General features: G+C 45.5%; 2 protein-coding genes across 2 annotated transcripts in view; one reads left to right on the top strand and one right to left on the bottom strand.

The window, feature by feature from the left end:
• FBXO28 (F-box protein 28) overlaps positions 1-12,659 on the bottom strand; it is a 30,288-nt gene extending 17,629 nt beyond the window's left edge. Inside the window, exons 1-2 of the mRNA XM_018556496.1 lie at positions 12,549-12,659; positions 472-651 (exon numbers count right to left, since the gene is read on the bottom strand). Coding sequence (XP_018411998.1) covers positions 472-651; positions 12,549-12,659 — 291 coding nt within the window. The remainder of the gene's footprint in view (positions 1-471; positions 652-12,548) is intronic.
• An 8,527-nt stretch (positions 12,660-21,186) lies between these two features.
• The window catches only part of TP53BP2 (tumor protein p53 binding protein 2), a 66,625-nt gene continuing 64,525 nt past the window's right edge, over positions 21,187-23,286 (top strand). The window contains exons 1-2 of the mRNA XM_018556519.1: positions 21,187-21,288; positions 22,184-22,341. Coding sequence (XP_018412021.1) covers positions 22,298-22,341 — 44 coding nt within the window. The 5' untranslated portion in view covers positions 21,187-21,288; positions 22,184-22,297. The remainder of the gene's footprint in view (positions 21,289-22,183; positions 22,342-23,286) is intronic.

The following is a 23,286-nucleotide window of genomic DNA, read 5'->3' on the forward strand; positions in this document are numbered from 1 at the left end:
TAACAGACGAGCACGTGCGGGGGAGTGGCTTACAGCAGGTGTGGGAGTGCAGCGCGCAGAGTCCGCTGTTAGCAGTAGGTAAGGGGAAGGGGTAACATGAGGAAGAGGGGGGTAGTATGTATTGGCCCCTAGCAGGTGTAGGGTACATTAGGGAAAGGGCAATGTGTATTGACCTCCCGGAATATTGAGGTGGTATAAAATGGAGGAGGAAGGGGTAATATACAGTAAGTGGGGGCAGGGGTGCAGCATGCAGAACCCCATGTCAGCGGTAGGTGGGGGTAGCATGATGGGGGAGGGGGTAGACAGCAGGTGGGGGGTTGCAGCATGCAGCGCCCCTTGGCAGGTGAGGGGAGTCCCTTGGAAGGGGGGGCAGGAGTCAGAGTCCCCAGTCAGCACTGGAAAGATAGGTAGGGTTATGCAGTGAAGGGTTAAGCTAGCACAGCGCCCCCTCCCGGCCGGCTCCCCTCTCACCAGGCGCAGTTGGCTGATCTGGTCGTAGCTCAGGAAGTTCAGGATATTCTCAATGGTCACAATGGGGAGGTCAAGCAGCGTGCTGCACTGTGAGGACCCCTCGGAGGACGAGCAGTCCCCGGAGCCGCACTCGCTCCCCCTCTCCTCCCCGGCTGCCGATGGGGGGCTCCTCATCAGTCTCTGGGGGGATCAGATCACGCTAACCAGCACTTATAGTAACATGCAATCCCAGTATGATGAATCTCTAAAGTCGTGTCCTGCATCACAGTGACATAAAAGATCACTTTGTTAAAGTGCAGATCCTTGCTGAGGTTTGCCATAAGCAGAACTCCACCAAGTGTCCCTAAAAGCTAAATTCCATGTGGAGCTGAAGTGAGAGAAAAAGAAGCAGCAAAACGAGTCTGTCAATGTTCCTGCTGACAAGAAGCATGCTGATAGGAGGAAAGAGCAGAGTGATAGATGAGCTCATCGCCGTGCTACTGCTCCTTTCATTGTCCAATCACAGGCTGGGGGCGGGTCCAGGATGACATGCTGATAGGAGGAAAGAGCAGAGTGATAGATGAGCTCATCATTGTGCTACTGCTCCTTTCGTTGTCCAATCACAGGCTGGGGGCGGGTCAAGGATGACTTGGGCTCCGAGGAAGTGGGGTGAATGCTTATGGATCATCTAGTTGCAGCAAAGAAGTAGTGCAGGGGCTTAACAGACTCCTCTACCCTAAGGATGGGCTCGAGCGTGTTCGCAGCTCCACATGCCGAGCCCGCCAGGAAGCTGGGAGCGCCAATCACAGGTACTGAGCCATTTTCCTGGTCCGCAGCTGCAGAGATCGGGAAATGTCTCAGTGCCTGTGATTGGCACTGCGCGCTGTCAGCTTCCTGGCGGGCTCGGCACGTGGAGCTGCGAACACGCCCAAGCCCATCCTTACTCTACCCTCCTGTTTGCCCCACCCCACCAATTGGAGCACTCCCACACCAAAATCTCAATACATACCTTTTATCCAGGTGTCTTTGGTTCGGTGACATTACAGGCCCTCTTTGCCCTCTTCTTCCTCTGCAGGTGGACAGGCCCTAAATGCTGCAAAGGGTGGGGGTGGTGCAATGATGCTCACTGCAGGATTCCTCTGTGAGTCCAGGCAGAGGGGGGGAGCCTTGACACCCAAGACACACAGGAAGTTGATTGAATGACACATTGTAAAAAAAAACCCTGGCTGGTGAATGGAGTGGTGGGGGAGTGATGGGAATAGAAGTGTGTGCTGCTGAAGGGACCGCCCATGGAGCCTGTTGTTATGCCAGGCAAGGCCACTTTTGAGAGTTTGTATCAATATTCTCCAGTCTCAACGCACAAAGCTTTAGGACAAGGTTAAAGGAGAACTATGGGGTCAGTGTTTTTCCCCATACTTCTCCTAAGGGTAACGGGAGGACACAAACTAGCGTCCTCCCGTTACCCTAGGCTCAGTATACCGCGAGCTGCAGCCACGGCCCACCCACCCGCAATAGACCATGCAGCATTTTTTTGCATTTACAGTGGACCGGAACGCAGGCAATGTTTTGCCACGCGTCCAATCGCACTGCGGGCGGGGGGCGTGGCTGCGGTGCCATTGACCTCTCCCGCCCGCATTGAGGAACCTGGTCTTGGGGCAGCAGAGAGAGTAAATCCGGCCCAGAGTACATATAAACTGGATAGATACATGCGTTCATTTTCAGCTCGTTCAGTTACACATAACCATCTTATCCTCCAGTGCGGAGAGGTTTGGTGCTTAGGACTATGTTTTATTTTAATACCGTGCCTTTAAAACATGTTTTTTTTTTACATTTATTCATATTATTTATATTATATTTTTTAGGGGTGCGGAAATTAACGATTAATCCGTCGATTAATCATTCATTTCTTTGATCGATCAAAATTATTTTGAATTAACAAATTTGATTAATCGAACAGGAAAATTTTAATCATTACCAGCCCTAATATTTTTACTTATAATTAATTTACTGCACCGGATAGGCTCATTTCTGCAAGGTTTGGTGAGTCAAAAAGAGCTAACAAGTCCAAACCACAAAGCCAGTTTTTGAAAGTATATTTAAACTCAATCATTAACATTCTTATCTTATCTTTAACATCTTAATATAATTTTAAAGGTAGTTTTCAATATTTGTAAAGCTGCAGTTCTCATTTAAGGGAAATTCCACCTTTTAGAAAAAAATTAAATAAATGCACGCGTTCAGAAAAATCACCCTGTGCATAGGGTGACTGTCGGACCCGCACACAGGTGTTGGCACCAAATGCCCTTTCTAAACTGGAGAGCTGCAGAGAGAGATTGCTGAGCGGTCATCAGCTTGTTCCTAATTCCCCACGACCTGATTTGCTAATTCCGCCTTCTCGTGTACGACCCGGCCTGCCTTCTGATTGTCCTGTGGACATTTGCCCCCTCATGGCGACCTTGGTCTGCCTATTGGACTTCGTTTACTGCTTTCTGACTTGTATCTCTGCTGCCCGGTGATCAATCTCGGCTTGTGACCCCGATTCTGCTTCTGTCTCCCGATCTGCTACCTTGCTGCCCACCTCCTACCAGCCATGGCTTGTGTCTCGTCTACATTTCTGTAATCTGCTCTTGTACCTTGGCGTTCCTGCATCTGGTTCGGGCACCATGGTCTACAGTTGTCTGGTCAATGCACCAAACAGCCGCACAGATTCAAGTAATGTCACTTACACTGCCACTCCACGTCTTCACCAGGGGAGTTGGACAGGAGGTGCAAGAGAAGCCCCATCATCAACTCGTCTCCATCAGGTATCTGTCCAATGCACATTTGATAGGACCGGTGTGATCGCAGCCCAAGGCAGCCCATTTACTGTCTACCTAAACCACCAAAAAGGTGCATGTAGTATTTTTAACAGTGTAACACAATGCACTTCCATTGTGCACCAGGGTGCATTGCTGCACGCTGCGGTAACTTGCACAGTGAATAGTGTGTTACAGCAACACAACATCGTAAATCTGAGCTCAGCATGCCAAAGAGATGAAACAAGGGGAAATGTGCATGTGCTGCAGAGATGTACTGCAAAGGTATTTTTAGATTTTGCCCAGACATACTGTACACTTTAAAGGGAATTTCCACTTTTTTTCAAAAACATCATGAATGCAAACTTACAATAAATTTTAAAAAAATTAATGTATTATTTATTTGCATTGGAATCAGTTAAGCATTGCGTTGTGTGAATGGTGTGTACAATGCTCTGACTCCTGCAGATTCTCCCTCCCAAGGTACAGACATTCAGTAACATAGACGGGAGGAAGAATGAAGGGTCCATTCATATTAGAAGCAGTGGGAGGTGTTTTTTTTTTATGCATTCCTACTGCATAGACAGTCCACAATACATGTTAGCTATTGAGCTTAGTTCACACCAGGGCTTTGAGTTGCAGTGCAGTGAAAAAGAGTACAGCAAGTGTACAGCAAATAGTTCCTTTTTTTTGCACTGCAAACCCACATAAAGACATATAATTTACCTCCACCTATGACCAATCCTTTCCCATTTTACTTGCTGGTTATACATGTGGTGTACTGGGAACAGTGCAGACTGTAATTAAGCATCATGATTGCAGCCAAGGGATGAGTGGATGTGGAATCTTTCATTAGCGTGGTTCGGAAGCACCCAGAGCTCTATGAACAAGAGATATTACAAGGACAACATCTAAAAGAAAATTGCAGCACAAATAAGGTTTTGATAAAGATACTTGTAATGAAGAAAAAAAAGCCAAACCTGCTTAGAAAAAACACTGCAAATGCATATAAACATATATCAAATGCATGTAAACACAAATAAAATTCATAAAAGTGTACATGCAAAAATGCATGCATGGTTTCTGGTGTGACTAGGCCCTAAAATAATACGTGGTGTTCCTGCCATGAAGGCTCTTTATACGCATCCACTATTGGGAGGCAATGTCCTGTCCCTGTCTTCCAATTGTGCTCCTGTTTTGTCATCCTGTCAAAAGGGCTCCTGATGAAGACTACAAGTGGCCGTTCCAACACACAGGCAAGGTCATGGTCAAATAGGCAAAAGGTCAAGGATGGTGGCTAACAAAGATCGTATAGAAACAGGCAAAAGGTCAGGGCTGGTGGATAACAAGGCTTATCAGACGGGTATCAGAGGCCGTACAGAACTGGAACAAGGATCACGGGTACAGGAGTCGGAGAACAGATGTTCAGAGAGGTCTTTGCTCAGAAAAACTCAGAAATACACTGAGCTGGTTTAAATAGCTTTCCCAGACATGATGTCAGAGGAAGTGTCCGGCAGCACTTCTAGTCACTACTACCGGGGGGGGGCGGGGTCCATTGCAGCCAAGCTGTTTTTGTTTTGTTTTTTATGGGCTATTCCATTTTTATTTTATTTTTGTCTACTTATGTAGATCTGCAATCCTCCCTGCATAACAATTAAGGATGGACCGATATATCGGCCGCCGAAAAATATTGGCCAAAAATGGCACTTTTGGCAATATGCCAAAAGTGATTTTTTTTGACCAAAATAGCGATGCATCCGTGTAACGTGTATTCTCCTCCCCGCTGGACGCTGCTCTGTGTCCCAGCGGGGAGGAGAGAAACTGTCACAGGAGGCCGAGCGCTGCGGGAGGAGAGCAATGTGAGCGGCCGGAGTCTCTCCTCCCACACCGCTCAGCCTCCTGCCACAGATCGGCAGAGCAGTGTGGACGGAGACAGCTGTCATTGCTGTCACAGGAGGCTGAGCTCTCCTCCCGCGCAACCACGCCCAGCCTCCTGTGACAGCTGTCAAGATGGAGAGCGGGTACAAGGAGTCAGTGATCAGTGAGTGTTTGTACATAATTGAGGACATTGTATGTTTACTATATCCTCAATTATGAATGAATGGGAAGTGATCTACATCACCTCCTGATCATTCATGATTGTGGTTATAGTAAACATACTCTGTCCTCATGTTATGAATGAACAGGAACACCCAGTATAGAAGATTCCTGTTCATTTATAACAGGGGCTGCAAAGAGATTGAGGACTCAATCTTGAGTGTTCTCAATCTCTTTTTCTATTTTAAAAGGGAAATATCAGGGGCCTGTTTAGAGCCCCAATACCGAAGCCCCTAAAAGTTAAGTAAATAATACAAATATTTAATAAAAATGAATAAATAAATAAAAATAAAATATTAAAAAATAAAAAGTTTATAAAACATAAATAAAAATAATATATTTTTTAAACATTGATAAAATTTGAAAAAAAATTGGTTTCGGCCTGACTTTTTTTTTCATTTCGGTTTTGACATTTTTATTTCGGTGTACCTCTAATAAAAATGTATGTTTACTGATTGATTTTGTTTATTGCCTGGAGGATATTTTAAACAATATATAACATATTTCACCTATATACATTTCATTTACTTTTTATAAAAATATCCAAACTATTTCATTTGCCCATAAATAAGCCAAATACGCGGAGCGTACTGAACATAAAACCTACAGAATGGAGCGAGAACGCGCCCGTGTGATAAATGAATTAAGATGCAATGTTTGGACACATCGTCTCACGGGATGTATTAGAAATTCATTACGTCGGCTGCATGAAAATAGCATTTCCTATCTGACACATCAAACTAATTAGAAGCAGAACGAGCCTTGGAGGTAGTTAAGCCCAAGTACACATTCCTATGAGGAGGTGGGAAGAGGCTTACATGCAAATGATTTCTAAATATAAAGCGCCCATTTTTGTGGAAAGATTTCATAATGAACATTCCTCAGGTGCTGACATAATGACGCACGAGACTGACACATGCTGACACATTGTGGAAGAAAAACAATAGATGCAGAAGGGAGAAATAATAAAAAAAGGGGCAGATATATCATATATATATATATATAATGTAATCATGGTGAGCACTCATGTTGGTCTTCCGAGTGTCTTCTTTAATGTGGATATCTGGGCAACAATCCAAAAATACCTATGCAGTACATATCTGCAACACATGCATATTTCCCTTTGTTTCGTCTTTATAAAAATGCTGAGATCAGATTCACAATGTTGCATTGCGCTCTTTACTGCACACACTATGGATCATCAAAGCGACTTATTCGAGTGTTTTCAATGTACTTATTAGGCCCCTTTCACATGGATCCGTTTGTCAGTTTTTCAGGCAGACCCGATGGGATGCCCAATGTAAGTCTAAGGACGGCCGGATCTAAACTGACGCATATCTGTTTACACCTGACTAGCCTCTGCTTCGGCCAGGTCCAGAAAAATAAATGGAACAGTGTTCCGTTTCGACGGACTTAATCGTGCCGTATCGGGGGTAAAGAGATACATGTCCCCATAGATCCAATTGGGGCCCGGTCATTTCAGCTTTTGCGATGAAAAAAAAACAACTCAATGGACACGGATGTCACCATAGTGACATTCAATCCCTACTGCTCCGATCAGGAGGGGGATCTATGCACGTGAAAGGGGTGTGTGTGTGCGTGTGGCATAGACACAACTCCAGTTTCAGCCCTGGAGGGCTGAAGTGCTACTTCTCTGCGTTCTTGATGATGTTTCATGATTGCAGTTTTTACGCAGCTTTGTAGGTGATCCCTCCTATGGCAGTCAGAATTGATGATGTCAAACTGATTATTTTAGTGCTATCTTTGAGGCCTGGTTCACACCTAGGCGTTTTTGAGCAGTTGGAAAAGTGCTTTTAAACGCCCAACAAAAGAAATCCCATGATTTTCTATGGCCCCTGTTCACCCCTGAGTAGTAAAACGCCAGCAGGAAAACGCTGAATGCCCGAAAAGGTACATGAGCTTTTTTGGGCAGTTAACAGAGCGTTTTTGCCCCATAGACTTCAATAGAAATGGGCAAAAACGCATGGCAGAAACATGTTGCACATTTTTGCGCGCGTCTTTACGCGCGTTCGTCTATTGCCCGCGATGTTTATGAAGCTGCGAGTCAAAATGTATGCACATTAGGGATGTACCAATACCTTTTTCTCAATATCCAGTATGAGTACCGATATTTTTTCCGGTACTCGACGATACCGAATACCGATAGTTCCATTAAGGAAGGAGGCAGCGTGTGATGACTCGCCACCTGGTTTCCTGATTAGCCGGGAAGCCAGGTGACATGTAAAGCGTCGCCACCCGGCTTCCCGATTAGCAGAGAAGCCGCCCCAATGCTTCTTGTCACTGGGTGACAAGAAAGCATGGAGCTGGCTTTCTGGCCAATCAGGAAGCCGGACGATGTGTAATGAAGTGGCGCCCAGCTTCCTGATTGGCCGAGCAGCCGACTTCATGCTCCCTCGTCATGAGGTGATGAGGGAGCATGAAGCCAGCTTCCCGGCCAATCAAAAAGCCGGGCGCCACGTTATCACACGGCGCCCAGCTTCCTGATTGGCCAGCTTTTCGACCAATCAGGAAGCCGGGCAGTGAGTCATTACACGCTGCCTGGCTTCCTGATACCGGAAGTATCGGGCTAGGCATTGGAGCATCTGGGCAAGTAGGAGTACTCACCCAAATACTCTGCATAAACGTGCAAATAACCGCAGGCTGAACACACGGAAAAAAAGCGCAATAACGATGCCGCCTAGGTGTGAACTGGGCCTGATAGTAAAAGTGAAACTCTACTTTTGAACATAGAATTATATAACATACACATTTGCTACACAAATGTTAATGTTAGTAAAAATCACCTTTCAATCTGCAGCTATCATGATGTGTTAAAGCTAAAAAAAAAAAGACTTTTTCAGTGAACAATTTGATAAAAGGACTTTTTGTTCTTACAAAATGTGATTAATCGATTATCTGATGGGTAATGCGGATAAATCAACAATCATTTTCAACCATAAGGAGGAGGAAAATAAAATGCTCAGAATAGAAAGTTTTTCTTGTTTCTTATCTCAATTAATTAAACAGTTAATGTGATTTCTGATCGGGAGAAATTGTACATATTTGCTCGGCACAAAAGAAACCTGTTTAACCACTTGCTGCCCGGAGCAATTTCTTACATTTGTTCACACATGATAAAATCAGAATGTTGGGCTAAAAAACAGCTTCAGACCCCCAAACAATGATATATTTTTCTGAAAGCAGAGGCCCTGTAGAATAATAAATGGCAATTTTCTATGTCGCACGGTATTTGCTCAAATTTTTATCAAACAAGTATTTTTAGGATAAAATACACTAAAATGAAATTTACTGCACAGAAACAGAATATAATGCCCAATTTTTTGGTAAAATATAAAAGACGGGGTCACGCCGGGTAAATAGATGCCAAACATGTCAAGCTTTAAAATTGCGTACGTTTGTGAAACCGCAAAAAAACTACAATAACCCAAATTTCCCATAGGCGACGCTTTAAACGCTTATACGTCTCATCAGTTTAGTGTTAACAGTGATTGATGGGCCTAGAATTATTGCTTTCACTCCGACGCTTGTGATGATATGTAATATGTGTGGCGCAAGTTTTGCTTTTGCATATAGGCGCATCCTACGCGTGTTTGCGTTGTATGTGCGTGATTTCTTGGTATAACCACCTCCAGCGGAGGACGTACATTTACGCGAAGTGGTTAGACGGTTAATCGTGATTTCTGATCGGGAGAATTTGTAGATATTTGCTAGGCACAAAAGAAACCTGTTGAATGCCTCTGGGATTCCAATCTAAATATCAAATCTGTGCAAATTTTAAGGGCTTTGGACAAAAATCTGTTGACCCAGTGATAGCGAGATCGAATGTTCTGAAGCATGAGTTTTATGATTTTGAAATGAAAGCTTGAATGAAATTCCACTTGTGTATGGCCAGTTGTACATTAAATTGCTTTACAGAGGAACTTCACCCTCAGGGCCGGCCTTAGGGGTGTGCGAGCCGTGCGGCCGCATAGGGCGCCATGGCAACAAGGGCGCCGTGCGGCCGTCACAGCTCGTCCTGTGGGCGGCTTCTCTCCCCCTCACCGCTGGCCATACCTTATCTTAAAAATGACAACACAGACAACTTTTCCCTTCAGAAGGATCGAGCCATCTTTGTTCAGGCAGCTGTTTCCAGCTCTCTGTAGGCTACAATCCTCCTCCTTAAGGAGAAGTGGGAGACCTGTTCTGTAGCCTGTCCTAGGGTGACACCACTCCTTATACATGTATACAGTATAGTAAGTGAATGTTGTCACCCTAGGACAGGAAATGTGTTACTGGCAGGACCACCAAATAAGAAATAATGTGAAAAAAAAGAAAACCAACAAATTAAACATAAAGTAGAACTATGAGGTGAGTGAAAATCACAATGAAACTGTCACACGTCGGCTCGATAGATCGGGAGGTGAGAGAACACATACCGTCGCTCGCTCACTTCTCGATCATGTCCCTGCAGAGAGCCGTGACTGTAAGTCACCGCTCCCCGCAGGGATTCCCCCCTTCCCGCTCTGATCCTCCAGCGCTGACTGGAGGAACCAACTGGGGAGTAAGCGGGCACAGCTGGCTCTGCCTCTAGATAGGCAGAGCCAGCTGTCACTTACGCAGCTGGGTGGATCTCGACAGTATTGTCGGGACCTGTCCCGGCAGCGGTGCTCTCAGTGTTCTGCGGGCAATAGCTCGCGATATACTGAGCTTTGGGTCACAGGAGGAGGTTAGTATATGTCCTCCCGTGACCCTTAAGAGAACTATGGGGGAAAAACACTTACCGCATAGTTCTCTTTTAAGGACCGATAAGCTATAATATATCAAAAATGTGTTCTTGGGTTTTGATACACTTTAACATTATTTATTTCTAACAGATGATATATTCCCTTTAAGAGGCACAAGATAAAGAATTCACAGGAACCTATTTACATGCATTTCACATGCTGCTGCAGGAACACAGAAACATTTTGTTCCTCAGATGATTCTGTTCTCATTCATATTTGATTTGCATTGATTGTTCCTCTGTTGCAAGGTGTGAAAGACGGTATGCTTAGATCTGTTTATTACAGTTATAAAACATTTATAATGCACAAAAAGATTCCACAGTGCTGGCATTATGCCACTGGTATGTGAATGATATGAACGCTCTACCTTATTATAGATCGCACTGCTGCAACTTTTCTATCTGCAGCTAACAATTTATTTTTGTGCGATAAAGATGAGAATTGCATGCTGGCTGCCATATCAAAGATTCTAATGTGTTATATCTCCAACATTCTCAGTTCTGGAAATGTGCCAAACCCAATACAAATTCAAGGGGTGGAGCTACTTTCTGCCTGTAACAAATACTCGGAATTGTTGTAGTATCCCTTCAGGGGCGTAACTAGAAATCACAGGGCCCCATTGCAAAATTTTGTATGGGGCCCTTTGATTTCTAGTTACGCTCCCACCTGATAACCCAAACAGCCCACCTGAGAGTGACCCTGCGGAGCCCACCATAGACTCTCTATGGTGGGCTCTGCAGGATCTAAGGTGGGCTGGTCAAACCCTCTTACCTGTCAGCACCGATCCACTGTCCGCCTCCTCCTCCTCCACGGTTGCTGGCGGGCCCCGTCTCCTCCTTCGCTGCCGACGCTGGGCCCAGCCTCCTCCTCCGCAGCTGCTGGCTGTCACTGACTCAGCATCGGATATGAGGGGGAACATGCCACTGCACACATCACTGACAAGTTGTCAGTGATGTGAACAGCTGCGCATCCTCCTCACAGCCGCCAGTGACAGCCAGCAGCCTGAGATGCCATAGCGACCCAAGCGGCCCGCACGGCATCAGGGGTATGTCCTGGCCAGGCCCCCCTGTGCCCCGGGCACCATAGCGGCTGCCTGGGTCGCTATAGCGATTGTTTTGCCACTGGTATCCCTGTAAGTTCTAGTTCACAGTAGAAGCGCTGAGGCTCGTCTTTTCCAGCGCAGCCCCAACACACAGACAAGGTAGTTTGCCTTATTTAAAATTGCACTGCAGTGGCATACACTGAAAAAAGTAAAGTATGCAGTACTTTTTTCAGTGCAGCGTGCTGCAAAGCGTTACAAAAACATCTATTGGCCGTGCTGTGCCTACAGAACTTAATGAAATGTTATGAGTGACATTTCAATAAAGTTGTAAAAAGTAAAATGTAAACAGCAAGATGCACTGGCATCGAAGCATTAGCATTGTGGCTGTCATTTTAAGGCCAGGTCCACACAATGGCAATCCGTGACCGCACGGCAATCGTGCACGAAAACCATGCAGATCGCCGAAATCGCACACCACCGCTGATCATGCCATTCTTTTCTAATGGCACCCCAGTCACGCCAGGCAGATCGCACGGTTTCCCGCCGCGATTCCACCCATGAAATCACGCACGTCGTGAAAAAGGAGATTTCCTGCCTTCATTTCCTGACTGGTAGACTGTACATAAAAGTTAGACTATATCTTTTCAATGTGAGTGATATTCAGACTAAACCTGAGCTCCACTGAACCTGTTAGAAAGCTTCTCTGCTGCTGTCCAATCAGAATTCCGCATCCGCATCTATGCATAAGCAAAGGAGCGGGATGCTGTGATGTCATTGACCATATATGGCCACATGGCTATATTTGGTCAATGACATTGTGGCCATATAAGGTCAATGATATCAGCAGAAGCATACCGCCCCTTTGTTTATGTGCAGCTGTGGGGCCCCATGTCCTTGGTTCAGACCAGGTTCCGTCCAAACCTTTGCTCATCCCTACTCAGGAGTTATTCCACTATATCGAATGCCAGTGACGATTCTATGGCTCTCGATGTGTGTTGTGTGCTGTGACATCTAGCAGAGCCTCCCTATCTTTGAGAGAGGTCAGCTTTATCAACCAGGTAGATATCGTTCTTACATTAGCTAATTGTCCTTTCCATGCTCCTGATGGAAACACAGACAAATTGAAGACCTAAAATTTGTTGACTTATTAAGGTATCTTTGGATAGCATACCCCACATCTAAAGCATGAAACTGATCCGTACAGGTGCTTGGTAAGATTGGCAAAACCCAACAATAAGCCAAAGATTGCACCCTGAAAAGAAATGCTAGCCTGCCACAGCATCTAGAAGGTCATCCTTAACCACCTTGAGAGGAGGAATGCATAGATGGAGGAATCACATAGATGACAACATGTTCCAGTGACAGGTGATCTGTTCTTACCTTGAACTGTTGTCTCTTATCTGACTCCGGAATTAGACACTGAAACTTACATAACTGGATCATCATATCATGGAGTACTGTGATGTTCTTCTGTCTCTGAATGACAGTCATTGTCTGACAGGTTGAATTGGTTCCTGGTAGAACAGGCTGCAGGTGTGGCACATCCTAGGAATTGGCAGCCGGTTTGATAGGGATTTTGCTATCTGTGCATAGGCACACTAATCATCTGATACTCTTCACAGCTTGTTCAAAAATAATAAAATGTCCAGACTCTTCCTACCCCTGGCAAAATTGTGAGTCTATCCCACTTCTCAAAAGATCAACATACATGGAGAGCAGCTGACACAAAATAAACCTGATGGGCAAGTACATTGTATTTCCAGTGAGAACGTATATTAAAGTTGAACAGGCTACAAGACCGGCGCCCTCAGCCTCTTCCCCCTATGTTCTGGTGGTTGGAGGCCTGCTGACACCATTAAGTACAAATCAGGGCCCATAGCCAGGGCTGGCCTTAAGCCTTTAGGCGCCCTGTGCGAGAAAGCTTTACAGCGCCCCTCAGTGGCCACACCCTTTAGTGGCCACACCCCCGTAACCACACCCATTTCCCCCAATATCCGCACCTGCATTATTTGTAAAGATGCCAAGGGACAGAACACAAGCTGCAGCACAGGGGAGATGAGGTGAGGGCCCACTGCTGAGGGGTCGGGGATCAGGTAAGTAAAACTGCTTTACCCAATACCCTAGACCTACATGAGCATTTAATGTAGGCAGCCCCCATGTATGGAAAGTTTGGTGGTTTCTCCAGAGATGGGCTTTAGTGAAAAGTGCGTAGTAATTTTTGACAGAGGTAGGCTATATTAGCAACTTCACTTACTCTTTCACACCACTTAACAAGTAGGGATGCACCTTTACCAATACCAGTATCGGTGCCGAGCATTTTCATGAGTACTCGTGAAAATGCCCCGATACTTAAAGTCAATACCGGCCTTTTACATTTTTAAATTACTTACCGTATATACTCGAGTATAAGCCGAGATTTTCAGCCCATTTTTTGGGGTGAAAAGTGCCCCCCTCGGCTTACAAGCACATTTTCAGAAGGTTCAAAACAAACATATTCTGAAAATATCTTTACACCCTTTACGTTATCCATTTGTCTACTACTTTGGCCTCTTTTTCTACAAAAATCCCAATTATTGCCTCATCACAATTATTCACAAGTGTGACTAAACTGCAAGTTTTGGGCTTTGAGGTGGGGTGACAGGTACAGTATCTGTATGACTGTGAGACAAAGCTACTATAGCAAATGTTATTTTATCATCCAGGTGGTGTATACAAAGGCCAGTCACATTTAAGACATCATAGTCTATCACTGCTGGGGATGCTCTGGGTTTCACCCTGTGTATCGGGGGTTTGATGTATGAAAGAAGTATTGATCTCAATGATTCTTTCCGCTGATCTCCATGTCCAGTGCCAGGATAATATCATCACATGCTTAAGCGAAGGGGCCATGTTGAGCCCCTCTCCTCTGTGATGTGCACACCCGAACGTCTTCTGCAGCTGGGACCCCACCACTCCTATCTGCCTCTGCGCTTGTCTCAGCTTCACTGCACAGCTCCAGGTCTGCCAATTGGGTTTCACGTGGACCTGGAAGTGTGCAGTGACATTTTGTGACCTTTCTGTTGTACATTCTCTGGCTCCTTGTATTGATTGTGAATAGCGCCGGACTGGCCAGAGGCAAAACAAAGAGCTTGAATGTGATGAGAACATGGCTCACCACACTGCACCCCCACATGAAAACACTGTGCACAACACTGCTCCCTTACCCCAACCCTGTCCACTTTATGCGTGGTTACAGTAGAGACTTGGAGGTCAGCAGGAGGAACTTCTAAGAGTTGCGGGTGACCCAGAAGATTGACCCTCCTAAAAATTAAATGTTTCCCACAGGACTTCAGAGGACTATTTCTTAGCAAAAGAGCAATGTTCAGCAGTGAGGGTGGCGGGAAAGGCAAGTATGTACATTCTTCTTGAAAGCTATTCTTGAATACCTGTCATATGAAACAGCTGGGGGTGGGGGGGATGAATTTGAGGTAACTTGGACGAGGATTTTTTTTATTTTTAGAGGGGGGAGTTTGATAGTTGCTGGAGGGTAGGGAGAAGCATTTTGCTTTGGGGGAGGGTTGTTTTCTTGCGGGAGGATTTTTGCTTGCATATGGGGAGGTTGCATTTTTGCATGAGGAATGGAGATATTATGCTAGGGGGAAGACATGTAACCAAGCAAAAAATGTGTTCAGTTTCGGATCGATTTGGATCTTTTTTCTTTCATTTTTCAGATTTCGGATCTGAAATTTGATTCAGTTTGTTATTTGGATTTAGTATCCATCCGAATTTTCGTTTAGTTACAGACCGTGTCTGTAATGCAACCCCCAACTTCCAAAAAAAAATCTGATTGGCCAGAGAACAGTCACGTGTCTGGTTTAGTTTCATTTTGAACGAATGTCGGATAGATCTGAATTTTCGTCAAACAAGCATTCTGATTCGTTCACATTTGGACAAATTACAATTCAGAAATTCGGATGCATCCGAATGTAATGAAATTCGTACGAATATCCATTCAGAACAAAACGAAAAACGGGGGGATTTTTTTGTATTGTTAGGGGGTGTTTGTTGTAGTTACTTAAGGAAGGGAAGAGGTTTTTGCTGGGGTACATGGGAGTGCTTACAATGGGGTTTTTGCTTGGGGAGGAGATTTTGATATGGGAGAGGGATTTTTGCTTTTCGGGGTGGGGAATTTTTGCTTGAGGGTAGGGGGTGTTTTGCTGGGTGAGGGATTTTTATTGGGTGAGGGATTTTTTTGGAGCGTAGACATGTGCGATTCCTTTCCTTCCGAATCAAATTTGTATGACATTTTCGAAATTCGGACACAATCCAAATTTCCCTTTTCGAATTTCGGATCCCATCCGAATTTCGTTAAAAAATGAAACTGAATTGGACATGTGACTTTTCTGGCCAATCAGATGTGTTTTTCGGTTTAATGCATCCGAATGGGTCTGAACACAAATTTTCGTTATGGCAACATGGGACCCATTTACAGTATACAGGTGAAACTCAAATAATTAGAATATCGTGTATACTTGAGTATATACGGTATAGGGTCCCGCGCTTGGTGGGACCTCATGGTAGCCTGCTGAGGACCTTGTGGCAGCGGATTACATTACTATTAAGTACTTGATTTCTACATTTACCTGAACCTCACAATGCATTTTTCTGTTTCAATAAACAATATTACACTATATATATTGATTGCATGTAAAATCATCTACTTTTTTTGAGGTTGTGGATTTGGGGTTCTTGGGGTTTTCATGAGCTGTAAGCCATAATCATCACAATTATGACAAATCACGGCTTGAACTATCTTGCCACGCATGTAATAAGTCTATCTCATATATTAGTTTTACGTTTTAAGTTGCATTAGTGAAATAAATGAACTTTGCACGATATTCTAATTATTCGAGTTTCACCTGTATACATATAACACTAAAGCTGAATCTCCTAGACCTGAATGGCATTCTGGATCTGAATTTACGAACTGCATTCAGGAGCTCCCAAATGCCATTGGGGTCTGGGAGCCTCAGCTTTAGTAATATATGTATCTGGCTCACAGACTTAAATGGCATTCAGGAGCTCCCAAATGCAATTGGGAAATTTGGATCCCGAATGCCATTGGGGTCTAGGAGATTCAGCTTTAGTATTAATATATGTATATGGTTTTCTGTGGTATTCTCAACGAATATTCGTAAGCTCATCCGAAACGAATGAATCCCAAAAACCTGAACCGAATTGAATTTGGGATCCTAATCCTGAAATATCCAAACCAAATTTTTCCACAGCTTACATGTCTATTGGAGCGCTTATGCTAATTATAGATTTAACTGCGTGTTAACAGTAATCTCATTAGAATAACATTGATTTCAGTGTGCTGTAAATTAGATTGTTATCAGTGGCTAGTTAAACCTTGTAAAAACAAAAAGATTGAATTGACCATACAGCCATAGCTTAGCCGTTAAAGGCGATATGATAGTGTAAAATATTTTAAAGTCAAGTTAAGTGTAAACTTTCTAGCTATGCTGTAAGTGTGCAGAATATTATCACCAAAAGATTTAGGCTGCACATGAATATCAGATCTTCTTCCTAGTAATTGTAGCTACATCCCGGAGAACAAGATTTGCCGTGGGGAAGAGAGACTTGAGACTGTCTGTTTGGCATGAGTGTAAAAAAACATTCCATAGCGTCTATTCATTCCTGGGTTTTAATTATCCTTACGTAATCAGAGAATGTGTACGGTGTTGTAACAGTACATTCAATACATGTCCCTCCCTCACCTGCTATAGCATTGGATATCTCTTACTAATGGGCCCTCCTTACCATCTTGTCTTGATTCGTATTGTGATTGTAATGTCTTCCTTATATTGTAAAGTGCTGCGCACACTGTTGGCGCTATATAAATCCTGTATAATAATAATAATACCTGGATGTCATTATTATGTACAGGGCTTATGTCCCAGACTCCTGAAATGGCCCTCTGCAGATGGATTAGTGTTTCATACATTTATATCTGGCAGATAGCATGAATAGGGCACAGTGGGGGGAATTTATCAAAAACTGGAGCAGACAGAATCTGGAGCAGTTGCCCATGGCTACCAATCAGCATCTCTCTTCAGTTTGCTCAGGTAAGATTTGAAGATGAGACAGAGAAGCTGATTGGTTGCAGAGCATGTCTGCTCCAGTTTTGATAAATTCCCCCCCCATGGATGCAGCAAATGCTTGGACTTGAGACTCCATGCACATAGGCATCAGATTGGCATCAGATTGGCTTATGACAAGGGTTTGGAAATCCCTTTTATTGAACTTGGCACTATTACAGTTATAAATATGAACTATGTCGGACTGGGGTACCTGTGACCCACCAGAGGAAGTGAACCTTCAAGCGGCAAGTGCAGATTACTGCGGCAAAAAGTGGGTGTAGGTTGCTGTAAAGGGCACGATGAATTAAGAAAGGGGTAACTGCAACAGGCCATATGGAAAAATAGAATCAGTTTAAGAAATTTTTATTTTTGTTCATAAAAGTTTTTATTTAGTTTCTCAGAAGCAGGATGGCTGACCCAACTACTTTCTACTGGTATTGGTATTGGCTGTTTACATGTTAGAAAGATTGCTCATATATTACAAAATAATGTTAGAGACTGATCATATGCAACACAAAAACTGTCAGAGACTGATCTTATGCAACATTAGGCTGTCAGAGAATGCCTGCAGGTTACAAAAGACTGGAGAAGACTAACGGCTAGGGATGAGCTCAGCTTTGGTCCTCTGAACCCAAAAGTGGATGGGCAACCACTTCATTCAGCTGCGTCCATGGCATTTCTCACTAGGCAGCTGCACATAAACCATGGGGTGGGATGCATGTGCTGACATCAATGACCTTATATGGCCACATTGCCATATTATTATTATCAATGTCATTGACCAAATATAGCCATGTGGCCATATAGGGTTAATGACATCACAGCATCCCTTTGTTTACGTGCAGCTTCAGGCAGGGGATTCCCTGGCTGCAGCTGATGTTTGGAGGAGCTCAGGTTCAGACCGTGATCGATGTCCCTAGATAAGGCGCTCCGATGTGCTCCCACTAATATAGAAGCTGTTTTTATAGACAGTCCCCTATGGACAGACAATCTTCCTGGAAAAACATATACAGTTATATACATTGTCCTGGCTATGCAGACCATGGCCTCCTCCAGAAACAAAGATTCCTTGTCAAATGCAATCAAAGCTTTATCTAAAACCTTAGGCCCTGTGCACAACTGAGCATCTTTGTAGCTCAAATGCCCAGAGGCTTATCTACCAAAAAATTGGGCCCCCGGTGCCCCACGTAGCTCCTGGCCACCAGTGACGTCACTGGCTGCCAGGAGCTGGGCAGGGTACCAGCAAGAGTGTCCCAGGTTGTTAAGAGTCAGGTGGGGAGATCTGTATGGCCCTTACACATGTCCCCACCCAGCTCTTAGCAACCTGGGATGCTCTGCCCGGTGTCCCGCCCAGCTCCTGGCAACCGTTGATGCCACTGGTTGCCGGGAGCTGGACTGGATGCTAGCCAGAGTGTTCCTGGCTGCTAAAAGCTGGGGGGGTAAGGGAGAGGTGTAGGGAGAGAAATAAAGTCAGCTGTCTCCGTTGGTTGGTGAATGTTTGCTGACACATGAAGTGGCGCCCCCCTTCACGTGGCGCACAGGGCATGTGCCATACCCTGCATACGCCACTGCGAATGTATAAGTGTTAAATCATTTAGTAGGAATCAATGGCTGTTGTTTTCAATGCCCCTTCTTTACATGTGAGTGTTCTATCACTTGTAGCAAAACAGCTGTAGTGTGAAAACGTCGATGAGCTTCTATTTAGTAAGCAATGCATTTTGGTCACAATGGACTTCAATGGCAGCGCCTGAAAAACAAATGAAAACGCTTTATTTGCTTAGTAACTAGCTTTCCATTGGCTAATTGTATTAAAAAAGCGCTGAAGCCTGAAACACACACAATAACGCCGGTACAAATAAAGTCGCCGTCAGTCCGGGTTTTGAGTCCTGTATGTGCTGTGTCCAGGTTAAAGGCCAGCTGATACCCGGACACAAGATTTCACGATGTCAGATGGACAGGGGCAACCACGGGGTGCTGGTGTAACAACTTGAGTGCATAAAGGAGGGACGCTGAAACTCGGGGAGCAAGAGGGTGAAAAGAGGGTGCAGATAAGTCTTGAAGTGCACAGGGGCTCTGCTTTAAGCAGATGTGTTGCTCAGCATCTCTCCTCAATCTCTCCCCTGGCTGTCTCTTCTTGATCTCTCTCCTGGCTGTCTCTCCTTGCTCTCTCCCCTGTCTCTCCTCATTCTCTCTCTCTCTCTCTCTAGGCTGTCTCTCCTTGCTCTCTCCCCTGGTTGTCTCTCCTCTCTCTCTCCTGGCTGTCTCTCCTTACTCTCTTTCCTGGCTGTCTCTGCTCACTCTTTCCAGGCTGTCTCTCCTTGCTCTTCCCTGGCTATCTCTCCTCTTATCCCCTGGTTGTCTCTCCTCCTCTGTCTCCTCGCACTTTCCTGGCTGTCTCTCCTCGCTCTCTCCCGGCTGTCTCTCCTCGCTCTTTCCTGGCTTTCACTCCTCGCTCTTTCCTGGCTGTCTCTCCTCGCTCTCTCCCGGCTGTCTCTCCCTGCTCTTTCCTAGCTGTCTCTCCTCACTTTCTCCCCTGTCTCTCCTCACTTTCTCCCGTCACTCCTCGCTCTTTCCTGGCTGTCTCTCCTCGCTCTCTCCCGGCTGTCTCTCCTTGCTCTTTCCTAGCTGTCTCTCCTCACTTTCTCCCCTGTCTCTCCTCGCTCTCTCCTCACTTTCTCCCCTGTCACTCCTCGCTCTTTCCTGGCTCTCTCTCCTCGTTCTTTCCTCGCTGTCTCTCCTTGCTCTTTCCTGGCTATCTCTCCTCACTTTCTCCCCTTGTTTTCTCTCCTCACTTTCTCCCCTGTCTCTCCTCGCTTTCTTTCCTCACTTTCTCCCCTTTCACTCCTCGCTCTTTCCTTGCTCTCTCCCCTCGCTCTTTCCTGGCTGTCTCTCCTCGCTCTCTCCCGGCTGTCTCTCCTTGCTCTCTTTCTCCTCGCTCTCTTTTCTTGCTCTCCCCTGGCTGTCTCTCCTCACTTTCTCCACTGTCTCTCCTCGCTCTCCCCTGTACATCATCCCCCCAAAAAATAATTGTGTTTGGGTTTCACTTGAAGAAAAGGTGGCAAACGTCCAAAGATTCTCAGCTGAACAGTGAATGGGGCCTCAGAGTTTAGCGGGAGGCAAACTATTCCACACACCCAGACATTTTGGATATCGATAGGTGCTACTGGCCCCCCACTGAAAATAGTCTCAACTGTGATATTAACATATTATTGGGGTGGGCTATTTACATTTAAATAAGCCACAACTCATTCTCCCCAAAAAAATGTCCCCATGTTGCTAGAGTGTTCGGGTTTCGCTTGAAGAAAAGGTGGCAACCGTAACCCGGCGCTCACAGAGAGAAGTTTCAGAACACCGCCAGCTCGCTGGAATCGTATAAAGCTTTTTTTTTTGTGCAGGAGGATAGCACTTTATTTGCTAGACTTATCAACAGATGTTACCATGACGATGATGGAAACTGGGATTTAAAGTGAAGCGTTCCTTGCACACACAGCACTGGGATTTCAAACGTTACAAGTTGGGTTGGAAATGTGCAGTCAGCCGCCCCCAACGCTCTGCGGGGTGATTGACACCTGCTGTTGCTATGGAAACGTATGTTGTGTCTAAGGAATGGGCGGCGGCCATTTTACTTTCTCCTAAACTCTCCCTGGCTGTGGACAGCGATATAAATCCCACACTGCACCTGAGCCAGCCGCTGTCACGTCAGGTCCCGGCGGGGCAAACCTAAACGAGAAGAGCACGAACACCTTCGGGTAATGTTACGGTGGAGTCACGTGGTTCAAAGGTGGACTTGAGTGACGTGATTTAGTCACGTGACGGTGGGCACCACGGGAAACGGGGAGGGGAGGAACTTGTAGCTGCCGCTTGTGAGAGGGAGGAGAAGGAGGGGCGGGGCAGTATCGTCTCTTCACCCTGTACAGGCGCCGCCTTCCTCCGTCAGACAAAGCCGGAGAGGTCCCGGGAGACGGAGCCGTGCAGGTAGAGGACGGGAACTGCGGAGGGTGGGTAACCGACACCGACTTTTTTCATGACAACTGGAGTGCCCCCGGGACTGAGGATACTCAGGGGAGACAGCTGGGTGTCATCTCAGTCCTGTACATGCGGGAGGGGGCGCTGGAGAGCTCTGCCAGACAGGAGAGGGGTGTCAAGTTCAAGGAGGGACCAGGGTGTCGGAGCTTACAGGCGGGACAGTATGATAGTCACTAGGTGACAGAGGTGTAGGCAGTAGCGCCTCCGGTGTGTCCGGTGCAGGATGTACTCGGGAAATGATCACCAGAATGTGAGATGGATCTTCTGGAATTGATCTGGGGGAGGAGACGGGTCGCTGGATAGAAGCCTGCTTTGGAGAGCAGCCAGGGTATCCAGTGTCTAATTTGTTGAGTCCTTATAGATACCATCATCGATAGGAAACGCTGCCCGATGCCTGGCTTGGAATCGCTGTCTCCTTTAATTCTGCAGTCATCCGTCCACCTCTAGGCTGCAGGTTTGCTAGATGCAGATTGCAACGGGAAAGGGGGGGCTGCCAGGGTACGGTGGTACAGATGACAGGAGAGCTGTGTGTTGGGTTGGGTGGGTGGTCCTGATTGATAACAATCACCATGGGGGGTAGAGGCAAGACAGTCTTTGCATGCAAATTAATGGGGTTCATGCTACCTGAAAGGGAGGCCAGGCTGACCTAGGATGGGTGGTGGTGTGGGGCAGCAGTTTATCACCCGCTTTTGTGAGTAGGTTATATACAAGAACATGAGGCATTTATATCACAGAAATCAGATACTGGTGGAATCGTAGAGATCATGCAAAAGAGAGAACCAGATTGACACATTATTGTATAGACTTGAAGAAAGGATGTTTCCCAGCAGAATCTAAGTACCGAGCATCTTGTTAATCTATTCGCAGGTCCCTACCCCCACCAGCAATCCTTTGATTGTGTTTAGAGTCTGTGCAGCGTGATCCGGATCCTTAGCACGCCATCACTTTCCCTCCCAGGCTTTGCCTCCATCCTCCGCGTAAATGCGGTACGGACCCAAAATGATGCCGGTAAGTGCGTTGCATACACTGTGCCTGTAACATGTATGTCACAGAAGAGGCTTTGTAATACTTTTACTTGTTTTTACCTTCTAAGAAATTACTTTTATTGCATTGCAGCTTGTGTATGAATCTGTTAAATAATACTGTCGCTCATCGGTCACTTCTGAAACCTGTTTATTTCCTCTCATGTTATTTGAAGAATTCAGAAGTACGTCTGCAGACGTTCTGTAGTTTCGGCAAGAGAAACTGTGGCAAGGAGTCGATGTTCTAGGTTTTTTTGTTTTTGTTTTGCCTGGGGTGTGTTTGCAATGATATCTTCTCCTTGCCCCTATTCTCTTCTCTTACTCTGTTGCTACACAGAAAGTAAATATAGTGGAATCTAGTTACCAGCTTTGTGATGTAAATGGGGGCGGCTCTTGTTCTTCAAGTACCTGCACGGTGCAGATTGGCTGGCTGGACATCTGCTTACAATTAAGTGGGGGGGCGATACATATGCAGAGGTTATCTTCAGTTGAAACTGAATGTCAAAATAAGTGGTAGATCGGTGGGGTAGGTAGCTGAACTTATATGTAAACCTTGTGGGTTCATTTTTCTTTCTGTAAAAATGACCATGTTCTTTATTATTGCTGAATGAGGTTGCCCATTTTCCCCCAATATTTATATATCAACACCTTGGCTTTGTTTTTGGTTGCAGATGTGTTAACAGAGCTGGTGTTTGCAGAGATTTAGCTGCATTGTCAAGTGCTTTCATAGTAGCAATTGGGTTGTTTTCAAGGCTGTTGTCGCCGAGGGTCCATTTACATTATGTGTGTTGGGCTGTGTTGCTAAACGAATGACGCCATGGGCCCATTCACATTATGTGCGTTGGGCTGTGTTGCTCAGTGCAATGACGCCAAGGGCCCATTCACATCATGTGCGTTGGGCTGTGTTGCTCAATGAAATGACGCCAAGTGCCCATTCACATTATGTGC

Source organism: Nanorana parkeri, unplaced genomic scaffold (genome assembly GCF_000935625.1).
Source record: "Nanorana parkeri isolate BGI_ZX_2015 unplaced genomic scaffold, ASM93562v1 scaffold240, whole genome shotgun sequence".
In the NCBI taxonomy this organism is placed as follows: domain Eukaryota; kingdom Metazoa; phylum Chordata; class Amphibia; order Anura; family Dicroglossidae; genus Nanorana; species Nanorana parkeri.